The sequence below is a fragment of the Streptopelia decaocto genome (assembly GCF_964273445.1).
Source record: "Streptopelia decaocto genome assembly, chromosome: 23".
Classification (NCBI taxonomy): Eukaryota; Metazoa; Chordata; class Aves; order Columbiformes; family Columbidae; genus Streptopelia; species Streptopelia decaocto.
In genome coordinates, this window is record NC_138678.1 from 1,563,335 (window position 1) to 1,583,462 (window position 20,128).

Sequence of the window (20,128 nt, forward strand, 5' to 3'; positions counted from 1 at the left end):
GCTGCACCCGACAGCGCTGACCTCCTGGGGATCCTCTTTGAAGGTGCTGTCCGGCTGCCACCTCTGCTGCGCCGGGGCCACGGGGATGGTCTCGAAGAGGGAATTCAACGAGCTGGTGTCGTACACGTCCCCTGGAGGGACCATGTAGTTGTCTGGGGTGGCATCCAGCTTGCTGGTGCCCGGTGGGAGCATGGCCGGCTTGTGAGGAGCAGGGACGCCTTCCAGATTTAAGCCGTTCTTCTTCTGTGGCTCGCAATATTCTTGGGTCATGGAAACGTTTTCGGACAAGAGCTTCATGAGGTGGGCTGAGCCATCAAAAGCGGCGATCTCTGGGTCGTACTCCATCCCGTGGCAGTGCCTGGTGGAGAGAGGGTCCTGTCTCAAACCAGGGCAGAGGGGGGAGAACCCCAGCGAGCTGCCGCAGCAAGAAGCGAGCGCCTCAATGTGCTGCGGGGAAGGAAACCGCACACCCGGCTGCCAGCTGACCGCTCCTGCTCGACGCGCGAGATCTGAGGGGCCCGTGGGTGATCTCCACCCACACACACCTCTCAGGGCCATCGGCAAGAGCCGAGGTGCTCGGCAGATCAGGGATGATCACACGGAATCAGAGGATGCGGTTTAGACGTGATTTGGGGCTGCGGATCCAGAGCAGACATCCATCATTTCTTTATTTTGCCTATTAAACGCTCAGAGCAGCAGGGACGATAAGAAGGATAACTGCTACGTGGTCCTTCCATCTTAGTCTTTTTAAGGCTCCTTGACACTGAAAGCTGATTTTTTTTTAATATGGAAAGCTGATTCTTGTACAAATTCAAAAACTCCAGGAGCTTAGGAAGCAAAACTCCCAGAGGACACCAGATCAGTGAAAAACTGACAGGGCTGCAGCACTGGAAGCAAAGTGTACGGCCTGGACTTCAGAGCAGAAAATGATGAGTACAGGAGCTACCGAGTGATAAAGACACGTACAAAACCGCGCTCGTCTCGCTCAGGGAAACCAGCCCTTGGTGCAGCATCCCAAGAGCTGGTCCCTCCTGCAGCGGTGACTGTGACCGGGTACGTGCTGAAATTTCCATAGTTAATAACAAATAGCAGTGGCCTTTCAGAGAGAAGAGAGCAGCTCAGCTCAGCTTACTGGTGAGGAAGGAATGAAGAGGCTTATTCTGTCAAGCAGGGAAAAAACAGACAACCAGAAAAGGCTGCCAAAGTACAAACCACCCAGGAAGGGGAACTGAACTCATAGTGGCAAATGAGCCATTAATTTCATAGTTAATTATCTGAAAACCTCAAAGGACAAATGGGAGTCACTGGATGAGAACACTGGGAGACTGGGAGCGAGTGGAACAGAAATCCTTATCGGTTTAAGCGAATGCAAGAGGACTTGGTCATTCCCTTTTGGTGCCAACGCTTAATCCCTTTCCAGTGTCACAAAGTGGGAAATCAAGACAAATTCTTCAGTTGCTGCAAATCAGTGCAACTGCTCTGAACACAGCCAGACAGCTCCTCAGTTGTGTAAATGGGTGTAGCTCCATTTCTACCTCCTTGGGATCTGGCCTAAAGAATTTTAATGTATGTCTCAGGGTTAATAACCTCCACTGTTGTTGGTAATAACACTGTGCTTTGATGTCTATTTTATGCAAGCTAAGAGACACATCATGCATGCAAGCAGCTGCAGGAGAATCAGACAGCTAGAGAGAACAAGAACTGAAGCGAACCTCTTTCCTAGTTCATTCCGTCCCATCACACCAGAGGGAAGAATCCTCTTCTCCTTCGGGACCTAGAACAAGGCAGAACAAAGGGTCTGTTTATCGGTAGGTTTTATTAATGGAAAACAGAGGCAAAATCAGCCTTGTCTGTGTAGCGAGTGAAGTCTCCCAGATAAAACACCAGGTGAATAATCAACACTGGGTGAGGATACAGAGACCTGGGCTCTCCTGCTGGTTCTGCCGTGGATTCCCAAGGTAACCTATGGCAAACCACATCGTTTTGTTCTGGGGAAGACTTTCAAAAACACTCAAATAAATGGGAACATCAGTCCTGTTGGTTTCAATTAGGGCTAAATCATGTCCATATTTCTTGAAGCTCCATCGTACAGCAACACTGAAAAAATAAAGATAGCACCTAGCTGTTCCAGCTCCACGTCCCTCAAAGCATTCCTGGTCCTTATATGAGAGTTGTTGGGTTAAAAAAACCCACCAGGGTGAGACTCAAGACACTCAGGTTCAGTTTTTCGCCCTGTTCTGGGTTCCTTCTACACTATAACGGTGTTTTGTGCCTCAGTTTACCATCTGCGCACTGGTGCTTTATGCCATGGTTATGAGGTTCATGGCATAAAAACCCAGATTGCTCAGGCGATGGGGACCCGGAGGTGGCTGAGCACAAATTGCACCTTCACGCTTCTCCTTGGGGACAATTCCCCCCCGAGACACCCAGCCCCATGGAACGTACCATGTAGTAGTCGTAGAGGAGGCTGAGGGCGGCCACGCTGTCGTCGTCTCCGTTCACCCTCATCATGGCTTTGGTGGCTGCGGTCAAGGGGTTCTCCAGGTAGGTTTTCCAGGCTTCATCTTCATTGGTGTAGGGGAATTTCTGGAAGTTCATGGTGTCATTCTTCATCAGACGCACGGATCTAAAACTGAGCCAGACAGAGGAGATGGAATGAAGGATCCTCATTCCTCACAGCAACCCCCCCGGTTGGCAAGGGCGCTGTTGGCAAGAAGGGATGGTTCCCTGGTCCCTCACTCCCAGAGCCTTCAGAATCACAGAATGGACTGGGTTGGAAAAGCCCTCAGAGGTCATCCAGTCCAACCCTTGGTCCAACTCCAGTCCGTTTACTAGATCATGGCACTAAGTGCCATGTCCAATCTCAGTTTAAAAACCTCCAGGGCACCTCCCTGGGCAGCCATTCCAATGCCTGACCACTCTCTCTGCACAGAATTGCTTTACAATTACCAATTTTTCTGCTTGTCGCTATGGACAAAACGAGGCCAGAGTGTGTCTGGTGGGGCTGTGCAGTGTGACAGCTGCACCTCTGCTTCCCTCCTCCTGCCCGGGGATGCAAACCACCAAAAAATCATCCGCCACGGCCCCTTCCTCAGCACGGACACGCTCGGCAGGCGGGTCCTGCACTGTCAGGGTGTGATGTCCGTCAGTAACTTCAGTGTAACGTGATTGAGAGACTTTGCAAATCTTTTCCTTGAATGTGGAGCTAAAGGGCAGTGCAGCCGACAAGTGTCAGTGATCACTCGGTGTCCAGAGAACTCGATCTACCCAGGTGAAATCAAACCCCGTCATTTTTCTGTGCTGTAGCTCACAGTTATCCAATTTAGTCCCACTCTTAACTTGGTTATTTTCAATCATTTGTATATGATTTGACTTAGAGGGAAGCAGAGAGGCAGATCACAACGCCCTCCCTTCCACTAACAAGAATTCCTGACAAAGGTGAGGTCCATGGGGCTACGTGAGCTGAGAAGCAACATACCAAAATAACGCCCTGCCTGTCCTTCTTCTGGCACTTTCTCCAGGTCCCTCCATCTTCTGTTAATAAACTGTCAGACACTTAATTACCCAAACATTGGCCATCTTTCCTTTTCCTCCAGCAAATCCTCCAGCAGCCGGCGCAGGAGCAGGGGATGAATCAGTGGCCGCGCTCCTGCCACGTCCTTCGGCCACGTGGGGATGGTGTCACCACAACAGCTCATCGTGAAACACAAGCTTGGTGGACAAAAATGACTTTTTCATCAAAATGGAAACTTCCTGGAAGGGCAGGTTGTTTTTTACTAGTGGAAGAAGTTTAAAAAATAGCTAAGAAGAAAGATTTCTTTAAATCTCCAAAGTTGCCTAGAGCAGAGCTATTTTTTTTTAATGGAAAGGTAAAGAATATCTCCAGGAATTTAGATAATGAATGCTACATTTTAATGACTTTTTTGGTAAGGAATATATAGTTTCCATCAAGCTACTCTGCATATGTTTATTATAAGTCCTGGGTTAGACTTTTAAGTGAATCACTCAGAGAACAGTAAGGAATCTGGCATCTCAGAAACGCCCCGTTGTTGCTGGATTTCGGATGGGGTGGAAGATGCTGGTCCCCCCTCGCTGGCAGCTCAGCCGAGACGGTTCCACCCCGCACAGGCGCCGACCTCCCCCAGCAGGAACACAGATACAAACCATCCAGGGATGGTTCTGCTGACGCTGCCAGATCAAACTCCAGAGCTCCTTGGCTGAGCAGAGCAGCAGCCCCAGCGCAGCACAGTGTGTCCCAGCGCAGCACCGGGGCCACCAAGAGCTGCCTTTGCTGTCCTCGTCACCTTTTTATTAAATCACACGGTGCTTCCACACAGAGTCCCTGAGCCAAGGGCAGGTGCCTCCACGTTATGGTTCCGGTCACCACCAGCTCCATCGCACGCCGGTAAAACAGAGATGCTGAGCTCGCTCCTGTTCTCCCTCGCACGTCGGGATGATGCGCTAACACCGGTCCCACCCCGCGCATGAAACTCCACCAGGTGTTTGGAGAGTTTCGTTGTCTTTAGCGTTTCTCACGCAGCCCTCCCTCCGGTGCGCCGCTGTCTCCAAGGCGAGCAATCGGCATGACTCAGATTTCGCCGCTGTCGACTTGGCGATGGGCTGTTCAGTCCTGTCCGGACAGGAATCCTCACCCGTTCTCAATCCGATCTTCTCAAGGAAGAATAGGCAGCAACAGAGCTCGCTCTCAGGGTGAGACTCAGCTCCTATCACTTGTAATCAACACAGATAAACACATCACGGCAAGATGTAGCAACAAAGCGTTCAGGAGCTTTAAAAAGCACAGATATTACAAGGAAAAAGGCTTTGGAGCTTTTAGGACTGTTCCGCCTGCCTTGTCACTGTGGCACGGCACAACCGCTGCTGATGTTTTAGCGTTTTATCACCCGGTCTGCAAAAGGTAGGCAGAGGGAGCTTGAGGGGGGAGCTTGAGATCTCCAGCACTTGCAGCTGTGTCCAGTTTATGAAGAATACGGTTTGCACTGGTCCCAGTGAGCTTGCACCCATTCACCCGGCCGAGGACTTGGACAAAGGTGACACGATGGGGATGGCACGTTTATTCCGTCTTGTTTCTTTTGCAGGTTTATATGATCCCTAAGAGCCACTGCAATACACTGGAGGGGAGCCAGGTGAATCGCCTCAGACACGAGTCCGCAGGTAGGGCAGCTCTGCGGTGGATGCGATGCAGACTCCGTCCCGTTCTTCTCTTCTGTTCTGCTCTGCTCCTATTCCAGAAGAACAGGGCTAACCCATATCTGAAGAAACAGGGTGATTTGGGGAAATCAGCAGATATGATGACATGTTTCGAGGCACATTTTGACATCAGATGCATTTCAGTTCACGCAGCTACAGCATGTGTTTGCTTCTACAGCCGCCTTCCAACTCCGCGTTAGCAATCTCTGTGAAGCGGAGGTGCAGGAAAAAGACACCCAAATCCAGATCCAAACACAGGTGAACTTCAGTTTCATCAGCCCCTGCGGTGCCCTTTCCATCTGGCTCTGCCGTGTTTGTCCTCTGCAAACTCTCCGCTCTCTGTTTGGCAAAACAAACGTTCCTTTTCCAGGCAGCCGCCGTGGTGCCCAAAGCGAGCACGCGTTGGTGAAACACAAACATGTGGGACCAGCCGGTGCCCTCCTGGTCTGCCCAGACCCACCTCGCTGGGGCCTCGGGGTCTTGTGCAAAGCAGCGCACTATTTTGGGAAGGGAGCAGTCTATTTGTTTCCAAACAGTTTAGAATTTGACACAAGGTGATACCGGCCCCCTTTCCCTGCTCCATCCCACCCCATCTCTGTTTTCCTGATTTATCTGCCCCATCTCCTCTAGCAGTGGCCTCCTGATGATGAATAAACACTCCAGGCTACGCTGAAACAGGAGAAGATGCCCAAAGGGTCTAGGTGGGGAGATCAGCCAAGCAGGAAAGAGACGCTTGTATTCCTGTGGCCTTTTGTTGGGTTTCAGTGGGTGGTTTTGCCGGCCTTTAAGCTTTGTGTTGCTTTGTTCTCTATAACTGATTAAGCCTCCAACCTTAATATTAGCCAGGCCAGATGCTGATGGCTACAGAGAACATCACATTGTCAGAGGAGCAGAGAATCCCTGACAATGCACAGCAGGAATTCAATGGCAAAGAACAGAGACCCGCGGGACCTCGGAGACACCCCAGGCAGTCCAGGGGGTTCATTAGCTCTGGCTTTGTGCATCACACTCATCTCCCTGCTGAAATAACCCCGATGCTCCCCCAGAGCCTCTCATCAGTGGTACAGGGAAGGATCAACTCTACACCAGGGCCGAGGAAGGGCAGGATTTACCGTGATGGCTTTTGGGGTGAGATCTGAAACCAAGCCCCTCTGCCAAGGAACAGCAGCGTCCCACAAAGTGGCTTCGTTCCGAAATCCAAAATCCTCAGCTAAATTCTGATTTCACCCTGTCTTTGCAAGTTTAACAAACAAGTACATGCCAAGTCAGCGTATTGTCACAGGGGCAAAACCCAGACAAACACAGAACCAGGAAAAAATAACGCACAAAAAGAAAAATAACACACGGACTAATAATGAAAAATGTTGCCTAGATGCCAAGCACAATACAGCGTCGATGCACAGGTGTCAAAGGAGAGCGCTGATCCCACGGACCCTGACCTGCACCGTCTACCAGACTGAAATATTTTCTCTGGCAGCTGGATAACAATGTGGCCTCTGTCCCTGGATTTCCTCGGGGCGTTTCAGCAGCGCGAAACTCAGCGCCACGTTTCCCTGCTGCCCCCCAGCCCCGTTTCACCCGCACACGGCCCGTGATCCCCTTGTTTTCCTGGAAGCACGTGTCTGGATGGCACAACCACGAGACACGTGAGCCCCTCGTCCTCAGCCAGAGACCCTGCGCACAACCGGGCACCTCCCCGCGTTTGGTAAGCGCTGAGCAGAAACGTGCGGCGGCTGCGATGGGGAGAAAAGGGACCATCACGGGCATCTCTGCTGGCTCCTGTTTCTCAAAAGGCTCTGAGTGTCCTCAACATCAATATGTGCCCCTGGTGCTCAGCTTTATTATCACAGGAGGAGAAACTGAGGCACAGGGGTTGACAGTAAAATGACTTCTTGTGAAGATGGGAGAGCAGAAGCAGAGCCGAGGCTCCGCTGCAAACCTCGCCAGCTGGTTCCTGCCTTCCCAGCCCCAAGGAGTGGGATCAGTGCTGAGTGACGTTTGGGGGACACCAGCTGGAATTGTGTTTTACCTGATAACATCACCCTTGAGGTATCCACCCACACAATCATATTGCACAAATGATTCCTGCTTCAGTGCCTTCTCTGCCTAACATAACAAATTACAGCATTGAATTAGTTTGCAGCTCAGGAATTACGGCTGATTTTTTCCAGCGGTGGTTTATGAGGTCGGACGCTTCAGTTTTGAGGTGTCCTGAGTCTGAGGGTGACCTGACTCCAGAGGCAGGACACAAAAACCGGGCCCTTCAAAGAGCCCCTGACTGCGCATCACCTGGCACTGCTGGAACCTCGGTCTAAAATTCCACCCGCTTTCTTATTTTCAGTGTAGACAGATAAGGAAACCTTATGTACACACGTATTCTAGAACACAAACCTTCATCTCCACCAACACAGAACACACACGCTGCACTGGAGCTCCCAGTGCTCCAAACACCACGAGAATTATCGCACACGACGAGAAGAACTTCGGAACGCCGAGGGTTCGGGTGCTTCCAGTGACCTGTTTTGTTTTCAGTCCTTATGGATTTTTCCTCCCAGCTTCCACAGGCAGATGCCTTGCTACCAGCTGTATTATTTTTTAATTCTCATATATTCACTGATACCAAAAGCTATGGCTTAAAAAAAAAAAAAAAACACAGTTCTACAAGACTTGGATTTAAAAAACAACAATAAAGGGATATGCAATCCTTTGTGACAAACAACTGCTCTTCAGGGAATCTGGGGTTAATCCAGTGATCAATCATTATGGGTTATTGGTACTGCAGAGCCCAGATTTACTCATGTTTCTATGCCAAACAAACAATTCACCGCACTCCAGTATAACCCAGTTAACCAACGCGTTTTGGAGAGCGAGCACCACAGCTCCGACAGCAAAGACAGGAGGATGAGAAGAAACAAAACGGTGACAAAGCAGGTGGGTGGCAGCCGGGAGCCCTCGGTATGGGCCACCGGCTCTTTCATCCCGAACGCTGTGGTTCCGAACGCTCTGGGGACAAGGACGGTTGGATCAGAGCTGCCCTCGCCCATCCCGCAACCACAGCAACAAAACACCCAAAGGAAGAACAACAAACAAGCCAGCGCATTTTCTTATCTTAAAGCCTTTGAAACTTGGAGTCCCAGCCAGGATATCATCATATGCTACATAATCAATTCTACTGATTAATGTATGTTTCAGCTGTTGGCTTTATCACCCTCGAGCACACATGGGTCAGGGATCTGATCAGGGCCCATCAGCTGAAGCGCTTGCAGGTGCCATGTGAGTGCGAGCGCATTTTTGGATGAATACTCCACAATGATGAACAATTCAAACACCAGACTAACAAAGCACAAGTAGATCCTCACCAGCGTAACTGTCTTTATTCTACAAATTTCTCTGGAATGACACCGATGCACTAATCAGTTGAAAATGTGACCCAAACCATCAAAGCAGAGATACTATGTAAATGTTGATTTCTCTCTGCTTTGAGTCTAGAGTTTATTCAGAGGGCTTTTACTCCTTTGTTGTGAGTTGCATAGCAGCTGATTATTGTTTCTTTAATTTACAAATCTCTCTTTCTCTTTACATAACTTAAAAAACAAGAAATAACCCCCACGTCTCCCTTGAAAGCGCACCTTGCCTCACCGTGCTTATCCCTTGTGTGCTTTACTGCCAGCGTTTTATAAAAGGGCTTTAACTTTTCATTCACCAGGAGCATAACTCAAGTTTTAATAACACACCTTATGCATGACAAAAATTTGCTTCTGGCGATCATGGTTTCGACCACAAAACCACAACTGGGAGTAACTCCTGGTTAACTCTTTCAAGCCCACGCATTGCAGAGTTAGACATAAGTTCAATTAGGAAGACTATGGAAATTATCAGTTAGAATATTTTATAATAGGCAAAACATCTCATTCTCTCATGCCACGCTCGCCTCTTCCCAGCCTTTCTGTGGAATTAAAGTGGCGAAGGGAGAGGAGACACTGTTCTCCCTGTCATTTCGGGTGACAGCTCCCTTAAAAGCAGCCACATCTGGGCAGACGTTCGCAGCTCAGATCATCCTCCCCGTGCTCGGCTTGTCCTGGGGGTTGTGCACAGAACACAGACACACAGACACACAGACACACAGATCCCCCAAGCGCTGCTCCGAGAGCCCCTTCCTTACACTGAGCTTTACAAAGCTACACCCTGCGTGACTCCGGGTGAGTAACCAGCAGTTCACAGCTCCTGCAGCAGCCCCTTTGCCCAGGTGTTGGCTTTTAGCAGCTCTTCAGGAGGTTCCTCCCCCCTCTCACACCTTTTCCCCTCTCAGGAAACCCAAAAGCTGTCTGAAGCTTCACCCTTTGGTACCACAGAGTTCCCAGCCGCCTTATCTCATATCACTGCTCCCTGTCAGCCCCGGGTGAGGTTCCCCAGGCCCATGGTGCTCATGCACCGTTTCTCCAGGAGCTCCTCGACAAGGACCCTGGAGCTGTCACAGCCCCTCTCTGCACTCCCAAAGGATCTTTTTTCCCCAGCTAATGAACCAAAGTGAAATTTTCAGAGAGATCTGTGTCCCTGGGTTCAATCCACGGAGTGTCACGGAGCCGGGGAGGGAAGGAACCAGAGCCCCTCCAAGATCCATCCCAGATGCAGAGCAGACACCAACCTCTGCGCTTTGATCCTTGTCTTGGAGATCGGAATCACAAAAGCGATCCTGCCCCCATCAATTCCCCTTTCTCATGTGCAAGGCACAGGGGTTAACAGCCCGTTAGGACAGAAGAGTCAAGCAACCATGTAATTCATCAGGTAACATAATGCCCCAGTCCTTAATTAGTAATACATCAATCTAATTCTGCAGCGCGCTGTGTACACACACAAACACTCCGGAGCGTTTTGAGAGTAAACTACATGCACAACCCTTAGGTTTAAAAAGCATCAAGTAAAAATGACCCAAAATGCTCAGAAAGGGAAAATTTAAGTCACTGATTCTTAATCAATCCAAGCATACAGATCCCAGTATTTAAATAAAATAATAATTAGTGCTGCATCTTTTTGGGGTTCTTAATTATTAAGAGATTAGCTGTCACAACACCTCTGTAGGCTTGTAAACACATACAGGGATGTGCTTTTCTTTCAAAATATACCTTCTGAAGCACCATCTCTGTACACAGATGTATATATGGACACATGCCTCTTGATATATGTTATCATACACATTGATTTCATATAGCGCTATGTACCTTGATAGGTTTTTAGGACTGGGCTGACAGCAGCGTTGGCCACCACTGTTCAGTGTCCTCCAGCCTTTACTGCACCGTGTCACCTCAAGATGACACTTGTTTGCTTTTACTCCAGCGGAGCGAGGTGTGGGATGATGTGCAAACCCACAGCAGCAGCACTCAGGACCAGAAGCAAGAGTTACACGGGATCAACAGAATGTCAAGCGCTTTTTTTTTGTTTAAAAAAAAAAATCCAAAAAATCAATCGTAATTACTTGATAGAATCATCATGTTAATCCATTTGCTTAAAAACAAACAACCCCCCCCAAAAAAAACCAACAATAAAAAATACAAGAGCCCCCATCCCCAAAAAAACAGAAACTCATTCAAAATGAGTAACTACTTTGGAAGGTATTTTCTAACAAAAAAACCCCAAACCACAGAATCACTGCAGCCTGTGTTGGGTTTTGTTGGATAGAACAGACCAGACTTGTCTCTACACAGAAACTTTATGGGTCATGTTTTAGTCTGGGGAAAATAAAAAAGAAAATAAAGGATCCTGATTTTAAATAACTCTTAAATAATCTCAATAAAAAGTGATTCCTCCCAAGAGCAGCAACAGGTCAGTGGGAAAGTCTGAAAAACGCTCCCATCAGTTCTTCTACTTCCACTTGCAAACAGCTGGGCAGGGAATTAACCCAAGGATTCTAATTCAGATCTAAAGCACCTAAACAAGCCTCAGAAGAAACACTCACCCTTCACAGAGCGGGTAAATAGAAAAAAAAAACCCTTCTACTTACTCAAGTTCATTCGACATATTTCCCCAATCCCTGCAGCCGGTAAATTCGGGTGACTTCTCTCTTCTAGTACCTGCTCAAGACAGACATTGCCTGTGAAGTGTTTGATTTATGTTGAGGTTTTGCGCGCAGGTATTTTGCTGACAGGTCGCCGGGGCGGCGCGGGGATTGGCTGCCCGGACAGGTGCCCTGGGACAGGTACACCCAGACAGGTGCAGCCCGTAACCCTCTGGCTGCCGGGAGGGAGCGCGGAGCCGGGGGTGGGGAAGGAGGGAAAAGCCCCGGGGGGAGAAGAGGGAGGATAAAGGAGTGGAATCAGCTCTGCATCTCGGGGATAATTAGTTTCAGTTTGGTGGACGTGTTCCATAGAGCGCGGTGCCAAATAGCTGTCATTTTTATGAATCTGGGGGTTGATTTGTCCTTTGCTGTTTCTTTATATATAAATATACAGACAAAAATACATACACGTATATAAAGGAATCAACTAGGGAAGAAGAAAAGCCTCTTAGTTTCCTCTCCTTCCTAAATGGTAATTGTGCTGGCAGGCTAACCCTTTCTTGCCTTTTCTCACCTTTCAGCTGCTCGCTCCAGAAAGTCTCACAGAATGTTAGAGACTGGAAGGGACCTCAAGAGATCATCTAGTCCAGTCCCCATAGGTGTTCTGTTTGTCTTTTAATTTTCTCTTAAAAAAGCAACTCTAAACCCCCAAACTTTAGACGCCAAGACACGCAGCAAATATCCTGTCTGCAGTATATAATCTCTGCCGTTTATAATCTCTGCGTTACAGGGGGTGGGTAGGAAAGCAGGTCTGCGGGACGCCCTTTTCCGTACCGTTCAAGCACGCTGTCCTGCCTCCCGCAGCGCAGCCCCGGAGGGGAGCCCAGACACATGCCGTTTGGGAACCGGCTGCAGAAATAGCACCCAGGCAAGAGCTCTGGAGCAACCCACCTGTGCATGGGGAAAAGATTTATGCAATAGAACAAAACTCATCACGGATTCAAGCGCTCCCGTTGGATGGTTTCTGTCATCCGTGTTGCAACGAGGAGGCAAAGGATGGGCTCCCGGGTGACTCACGTTGACTGGATTTGGAAGGCAGGAGAGGATTTTATGAGGCAAGTTGGTACAAGCCTTAAAACAAAGGGAAAAAGAAAAGCTTCCACCACTCGTTCTCACCCCCCACCGCTGTCTCACTCGCTGAATCTGTCCCACTCAGCGCCCTGCGCCGGCAGGTGAATCCAAAAAAGCTTCTGACTCTTCTTCACGTAACAGTAAGTCCAGTTCTGACCTGGTGACAAACGGCCTTCCCGGCCCACTTGGGCAGGGGCAAGGCATGTCTGCACAGGCGATGCGAAGACACAGAGCATGAATTTGGGCACAACACCCTTCAAGCACATCTCTACGGCTGCTGGCTCGGAGCAGGGCCAGCTCGGAGCGCGGCATGAGGAATGCCCGCGGTGTATCTGCACCGGCTGATAAGGACTTGCTGGGCTGAGCTTTGCCTGGGCCAGGCGGCAGCTATCGCCCTCCTGTGCAAACTCCTGCCTGCCAGGGAGCCGGGGAACAGACAACGTCTGTTTTCAGGGAATGAAAACTCCTCCAGGAGCAACACAAAGTCCATTGGGGACCGCTGGAGAGCAGCGGCTGCCCGGACCTTGCACAGCAGAGGACACCACCACCCAGACATCAGCTGAATCAATGCATAGCATAGAGGCACAAACAAAGAAGAGGAAAGAACACGTATGTCCTATCCAGCCAAGGATAGCACTAATCTTATGCAATGTGGCACTACTTGATCAATATTTCGGTTATGTTTCTAAATTAAGGAAACGGTGCCCAGTTCATGACGACCAGAGTTATAGTGCTGGGCACTTGTCCTTTACCCAGATCCAGGCAGAGAGGATTTCACTGCCTGCAAAGAGCAGCAACATCCCCTTAGGGGATTTCCAAGTTTCTCCTGACCTTTCAGTGAGGCTTACCAGATTCCAGCAACAAAAGTGAAGGAGGAGAAAACACTGAGGCAGAGCACGCAGGGAACGGCAGGCACGGGATCCCAACCTCCGTCAAAAAAGACAGAGAAACGTGCCTGGCAAAGCTGAGCCGTGAGGGGCTTTGCCTTAGTGAAATGTGCCCCGAGGTGCCACCACAGCCAAACCCACCTCTGGGTGGTTTTCAGACCTGGCCTGTTGCAGAACAGCAGGGATGACGTTGGCTGCTGCTCTGTGGTAGGGGACAGGAGAAAAACAAAGCCAGCAGAGCCTTCTGGCTGCCTGGAGCTAAGCTCTGTAACCAGCCTGCTGCTGACAGAGCTGTGTTTCTGCCTTTGGGGGTTTAAAGCCACCCCTGCTGCACTTTTAGCTCAGGTGCCACAGCTTGGGTGCACCTGGGGACAGCCAGGGCCAGGCTGGGCTCACCAGGCTGGGCTCACCAGGCTGGGTTCACCAGGCTGGGCTCACCAGGCTGGGCTCACCAGGCTGGGCTCACCAAGCTGGGTTCACCAGGCTGGGCTCACCAAGCTGTCGGTGCTGCCAGGTGACGTGCCCTGTCCTGCTTCTGTGTGCCTGGAACCTGCCTGAGAAGCCACCAGGTCCCTTGGGAAGCTGGGAAGGACTGGCAGAAAGGACAAAAACACAGATTCTCCTTTGAACCAATTCACAGGGACTCCAGCTACGACGGCCTCTCTTAGTTTTACTAATTCTGGTTTTTAAGCATTAGGCTGATCCAGGGCCTCGACTTTTTCCTGCTAGGACCTCACTGCGATGGCAGAATGAGACTTCGCCGGGTAGGAAGACGCGTGCTCATTCTTGCACACTGTCTTATTTCTTATACAACGAGCTCTGTGCCCACCGCAGCGCCCAGGGGCGATCCCAGCCTTTGGGAATCAGGACGCCTCGGTAAAACCCCTCACAGCAAACACCAGCCCCTTTGTGCCACTATTTTGGGGCCTGTACACACGTCTGGCTTCTTTGCGGTGACACCAGCTCGAGTTTGCTCTCTCCAGCACCTTCTCAAGGCCAGATGAAAACATTATCAGCTCCATATCACCCTTGCGGCCCCTCCTGAGTCACCTTCACGCTATTGACAGTTCAAGGGGCACCAGGACCCCCCAGTGCAGTGGGACGTGTCCCCGTGGGACATGGGGACACGTGGCAAAGCCCAGACACCACCCTGCCAGAGGGGAACCCCCTGCCCTGCCTCTTCCATCCTCTTGGGCACCTCGTCTTTTTTGTGATAATGTGTGTTCTATGGCGCCTGGGAGGCCCCCAGGCCTGGACGCCTAAACAATCCCTTTGACTATGATTTCAGTATTTTTAATTATTATTTTCTCCCTTTTTTTTTTTTCATTTATACTCCACCCTCCTAAGAGTATCTGGTGAGGGGTTGGGTTGGAAGAAAGAGACCAAGAGATACATTCTCCATGCACAAAACCCTCCCACTTCCCTTCCACTCCCCTGTTAAATATACCTTGGAACAAAAGCCCTTTATGGTGCTCTAAAAATAAAGCATACAGCAGGCAAGACAAGCTGCAAAGTTTAAAAGAGAGGGGCCAAATTTTGCTCAACAGCTACACCCTCTCTAAGGCAACAGGGTTGCACTTGTGTTTGGATTGTTAAACCCTCTTTAAACATCCAGGGACACACTGTGATTAGCTGCATTTTGTTAACGAGGGATCAGCAGCTCCGGGATCGAGGACAATGTCACTGGTCGGGTCTCAGGTGCTGCTGCGGTGCCACCTCGACGTTCCTGCTTCTCCCTCCGCCACCGATTCGCCGTGCGACCTCAGATTTCACGCTCCCTGTTCCCAGTCTGGCTTCTTTTCTGTGGAACTTCTAAGAAACTTCAAAGCGAGGGCTTTAATCCCTTTAGGATACACGGCTTTTCCCACTGACAGCTGTCAAACATCCTTCCCAGTTGTCCTGTGATGTGCCAGGAATTTCAGCTGCCTTTGACCAAAGGTTATTAAAACACTTCAACAATTAATACGCAGCACGAGGAAGCAGCCTGAAGCGGGTTAAAGTGAGCTCTTCTCCAAAGGGAGATGTGGCTGCTTCAGGTGCTTTTCCAGCAAAAAATACAGCTGGTGCCATGGAAGTTTGTAGAAACCTTTGATATCCAGAGCAGACGCTTTCCCAGTGAGATTCCCTCTGCCTCCCAGGGCCTTTTCCTTGGGAAGAAAGAACAAAAAGCTGAACAGGAACCTCCTTGGGCTGCAGGTCTTTGGCAGGAGCGCCCTTTCGCTCTGTTTGTACAACACATAGCACAGCACAGGCTACGACAGCCACTCTATAGCACTATTGTCACAGTAATAATGAGGGGGAAAAAGATAATTTGGTCTTCTGAAGCAAATGAGAGAAACAAACCCCTCACTGACCCTCTCCCAGAACTCCTCTACCTGCAGGGGATGTGGGGAGCCGGCTGGCTCTGCTGGATCCCAGTACCACTAAACAACACGACCCGATGCTTAAATGTCTTTTTAATAGAGTCAGGCCAGTTTGTTATTATCTGTTGTAGCCCACGGGGCTATAGGAAAATTCTTGTTGTCTTTATCTAGTTCTACCAGTTTTTTACACAGTAACAAGTTTGGGTTGTAAACAACTGACCCAACTAAGAGTCTTCAGGGCAGCCACCTCCGGTTTAAACAAACAAACATGACCCACCGTCCCAGCTGGAAGAAGCTTCACTTTGTCTGTGTGTGCTCTGAGCTGAGCCTGTCCCGTGCTCTCACTCTAGAGCTGGTTTTAGCTGATCCCTGCCGATACAAACCCAGCTAGAAGGAGCCCATATGCTGGTTTAGGCTGCAGCGGGAGGGAGCTGGCTGGAGATGTCGCAAGGATGTTCTCCATTTCAGCCAGATTCGCTGCCCCAGCAGCAAATGTGATATTCAGCTACAAATATGTACAGGGAAGGAGTCAGGGGAAGGTTTTACAGAGGAAAACTGGGTCCTCTTCAAAAGGGATTTCAGACTGGCTCCAAGTACACTCTGTCTTCAAACCCCCGCACCCAGGGATTCCTCACCGAGAGAAACTTATTTTTAAACATGAAAACAGTGTTTAAAATGGAGCAGATGCAAAACATCAGGTATTGCTCCCAACCATTTCCCCCAGTGCTGCAGCCTGATCAAAGCTGCCTCCCTTCGGGAAGTTATCTGATGTCAGCCGGTGACGCTACGGCAGAGATGAGGTTGGTCTCGGATACCTCAGTTGACTCCGCTCATCATTAATCAGCCCTTCATGAGCAGAGATATGGAAATGTCACTGGCACAGGTGTCCCAGGCTGCTCAGGATAAATCACCTTTATCAGCCAGCGGGCTGGATCCCAGCGGCAGAGATCGGGCTCAGATTCGGACTCCGGCTGAAGGACAACGAGCGTGTGGATCCCGGTGTCTCCTCGGTTCAGGCAGCTGCAGAGACGCTGGTTCTGATTGAAATCTAAGCACGGCACAGAAACAGGAGCTTGTTCAGTTAAATCCTAAACAGCAAATAACAAAGGAAATATTTGGAATGAATATCAGCCTGTCCTGGTGGACTATAATGTTCAGGGAGCCCTGAAAGACACCTTGACGTGACAACGTAGTTTCTGTAGCTAATTAGAAAAGCTCAGGCCAGAGATACTTATCTGTGTGCAACATCTGGAATTCATAACTCCTCAGGTTTGCCAGCTTTCACGGTTTCATCACAAATCTGCTGATACTTGCTGTTGTTATTAGTTTATTTAGTTGCCTTTTTAAAGCCTGACTTCCTATAATCATACGATCGTGTGAAAGTTTTCTCGACATAAAAATCTGTCCTTCATGATTGTTGCAAAACGCCTGAAAACACAATCCTTGTAGGCTCAGGAATGAAGAGGCAGAAAGGAAAATAACTCCCTCACACACCCCACAAAGTTAAGCAATTTTAAAGCCAATCCTACATCTACCAGGGACTGGGTTTGTGGTTTCTACGCCAGCCCTTGTGTTTGGCATGACCGCGGCTCACGGCGTATTAGTGCTCAGGCTGGTCACTATTGGAATCATCAACGTACTCTGCAAAATCTTAATTATTTCTCACTTCTGCTCTATGCTTGTCATTACTCATCTGAGTTGGTCACGGGGTGGTGGTACCGGGGGTGTTTTGGGGTGGCTGGAATTGGCACACGGCAGCAGTTGTCCTGCTTTCCTCTGCCTCAGCACTTTGGCAGGAGCCGACTTTCCCACAACACCTTGAGCAGACAGCTGCCGGACCTGATTATTTATAGAGAAGAGGAAGAAGTTGGCTCCACCATCTTGATTTGACTCTAAAATTGTCCCCGGAATTGGGATTCTGTGCTTAGATCCAAGGGCTGATGCGGAGACACCCTCCACTCCCGAAGCATTCAAATGAAAAGGCAAACGCGGAGGGAGGGGAGAAGCGGGGAGGCTGGGCAGGGGCTGGGTACATCAACTGTGGGAACTGAATCTCATTTCCACTGAGAAAACTGGAAACCCCTGCCAAAGGCCCCGCGTGAGTCACGGAGCCACGGCTGATATGTGCAGGGAACACAGTGCAGGCTTCTGAACAGCCTCCTGTGGTACTTGGGGCTCTAGTTCTCAGCTCTTGACAGGTGGGGAGGGATTTCCCTTTGAAAATCTCCGGCAAACAGGCTCAGTGTTGGCCCTGCTTCCTCCCCAGGGGCTCCAGCTTTGTCATGTTAACACGCAGCCATCAAAGGGAAAAGGAGAGCCCCCTCTGCATTTTGCGGAGCCCGCAGCGTGTGGGATGCTGCAGCAAACCCCAAAGCTGGCAGTGCTGAAGCCTCCTGTAAAAATTACATAGAAAGGGGAATCTGGAACTTTTGGGCTTTATCTTGCGGTGCAAGCACGGCTCAATGGAGCTGCTGCAGGACGGCATCGGTGGCTGGAAGCACCAGCGATGTGGGCGGCTCTGGCTCCTCTTTGGCGCTGCACGTCCCTGCTGTGACAGCCAGCACAGCGTCACGGCAGCAAACGCTTTATCGGGACCTTCCGAGCCCCCCCCAGCACCCCCTGGGCTGCAGAGTCCTCCAGCCCTGGCTGAAGCTGGAGCTGCACACCGATAATCATATCAGGGCATCAGGGCTTCACCTGCCAGAGCCAAAACCCCATTTCTTGTCAATACCTCTGTCGAAGAGACCGAAAGCTGGAAGGAACCCGTGCTCTGCTCTGGTCTCTCCGGTTCAGAGCTACCCGGAGGAGCCCTGAAACCCCAACAGCATCATCTCTCCTAAACACCCTTCTCATGGCTCTGAAGTCTAGAAGAGAGAGAAAGAAACCCAGATATCCATCTGCTCCACCCTCTGGTAGTGGGCAAGCTCCCTCTGCTTCTGGGCTGGCACCTGTCTATCATATTTGATACCAAATAAAGGCCCACTTAATTCTGACTCACTCTACCTGCTCATATTGCTTACTTTGTCTGGCCAGGCCATAATCCAACATCTACGGTGAAAAATCTTGCCATCTTCAATGAAACCTAAATTCTAATTATATCGGTGTATTGCCTTCTCAGGTAAAGAATCTAACCAAACCTTGTAAGAACTTCATAGATTGCTTCTAGATTGCCCAGCATCTAGGTCAAACATATAAATCCACCAGCCTTCCTGCACAGCAAATCCAGTAGATAGGTTTACTTTTCATCAGCCTCTGTAGGGCTGGAACTCCCTTCTCAGGGCGGGTTATTGGTGGGGGATTGACAGAAAGTTCTCTGCAAGACACCAGTTATCCCGTGGAGTGGAAAAATATCAGGTAGTTTTGCAACATTTCAAGAGATGCACCAAGAACGTCTGGGGTGGCTGTCAGCACATCAGGGCTGCTGGCCCTTAGGGGCTTGGGGATTTTCCTTCCTTGTAGAAAATGCCTCTGTCAGAAGCACATACCGATTACAAAACTGTTGCTTTAGCTTCTTTTAAATACATCAGTCCATCTCCTTTTACTTCAAGATCTGAGAATCAGTGTCCCTTCTAAGCTGATGCTTTCATATTTTCCCCACAAATATTACACGGCACCCAAACACCAGGCACCGATGGCTGAATTGGCCTCTCGAGTGGCAAACCTGATTTACCTGCAAACCTCCGAGCAGCAACGGCCTCACCGTTGATATTCAGGGAGGATCTGCTGCCACAGCTTGTCTCCAAGGCGCTGGAATGGAAAGCAGGAGACCAAAGCGCTGCTGGCTGCACATCGGGGAGCCGGAGCTTCGCCTCTCCCAACCTTTGTGCCCGTTCCAGTCGGGGGCCTGTTTGGGCGCTGGGACCGATGCCACCCCCGGGGCTCTCATGGGATTTGCAGCCGTGATGGTACTGCAAGTAATTTTATGCGAGTCTTCAGGAAATTTGCCTACCCCGAGTGTCTCGTCACCCACGTAAACCACTAGTGGAGATGTGACTTATAGCAATGCATTTTTAACCCAGTTTGAAACAAGATCAAACAAATTATACTGCACCAGCATGAACCGTGTCTCTACTGGAGCCGGAACCGGCGCTTGTGGCCAAACCCCAAGTACAGATGAGTCCTGAAAAGACACAAAGAGGAAACTACAATTTCATCTGAACCTGACGATTTATATCCTTGACGGTGAGACTTTTTTCCTGTGGGCTCCTACAGTAGCCTTAGGATTAATCACTGTCAGTGAAATCATTGTGTGCTGCTCTGATTTTCAGCAGAGAACTAAATCATTTTAGGATGAACTAGAAAGCTCCAGCCTGAGTCAGACCCTGAGCAGCCAAGGTTCAGAACTCACTGCAGAGGCAAAGCTGGAGACTGGGTTCAGCTGAAGGGTGCCAGATGGTAAGAGAAAGCCTTGGTGTAAGAATTTAAATGCGTTTTTACCCATTCTTAAAGAAAAGGTCAGTCAAACGAGACCTGAGGCTCCCACCTGGCCTATCTGCCTCTCCCTTTGGGTTCTTGCACTTGCAGGTGCTCAGCAGGTCGGCAGG

The 20,128-nt window shown here is 49.8% G+C and overlaps 1 protein-coding gene across 6 annotated transcripts in view; it reads right to left on the reverse strand.

Annotated features, from left to right (window-relative positions):
• The window catches only part of GRHL3 (grainyhead like transcription factor 3), a 39,961-nt gene that overhangs the window by 14,023 nt on the left and 5,810 nt on the right, over positions 1-20,128 (reverse strand). For 2 of the 6 annotated variants that reach the window (XM_082071614.1, XM_082071616.1), the window contains exons 2-6: positions 19,636-19,704; positions 16,496-16,632; positions 2,446-2,632; positions 1,713-1,774; positions 22-358 (exon numbers count right to left, since the gene is read on the reverse strand). In XM_082071614.1, coding sequence (XP_081927740.1) covers positions 22-358; positions 1,713-1,774; positions 2,446-2,613 — 567 coding nt within the window. In that variant the 5' untranslated portion in view covers positions 2,614-2,632; positions 16,496-16,632; positions 19,636-19,704. Of the gene's footprint in view, positions 1-21; positions 359-1,712; positions 1,775-2,445; positions 2,633-11,209; positions 11,280-16,495; positions 16,673-18,315; positions 18,450-19,635; positions 19,705-20,128 lie in introns of those variants that run through there. The other 4 variants (XM_082071615.1, XM_082071617.1, XM_082071618.1 and 1 more) reach the window with 4 other exon arrangements.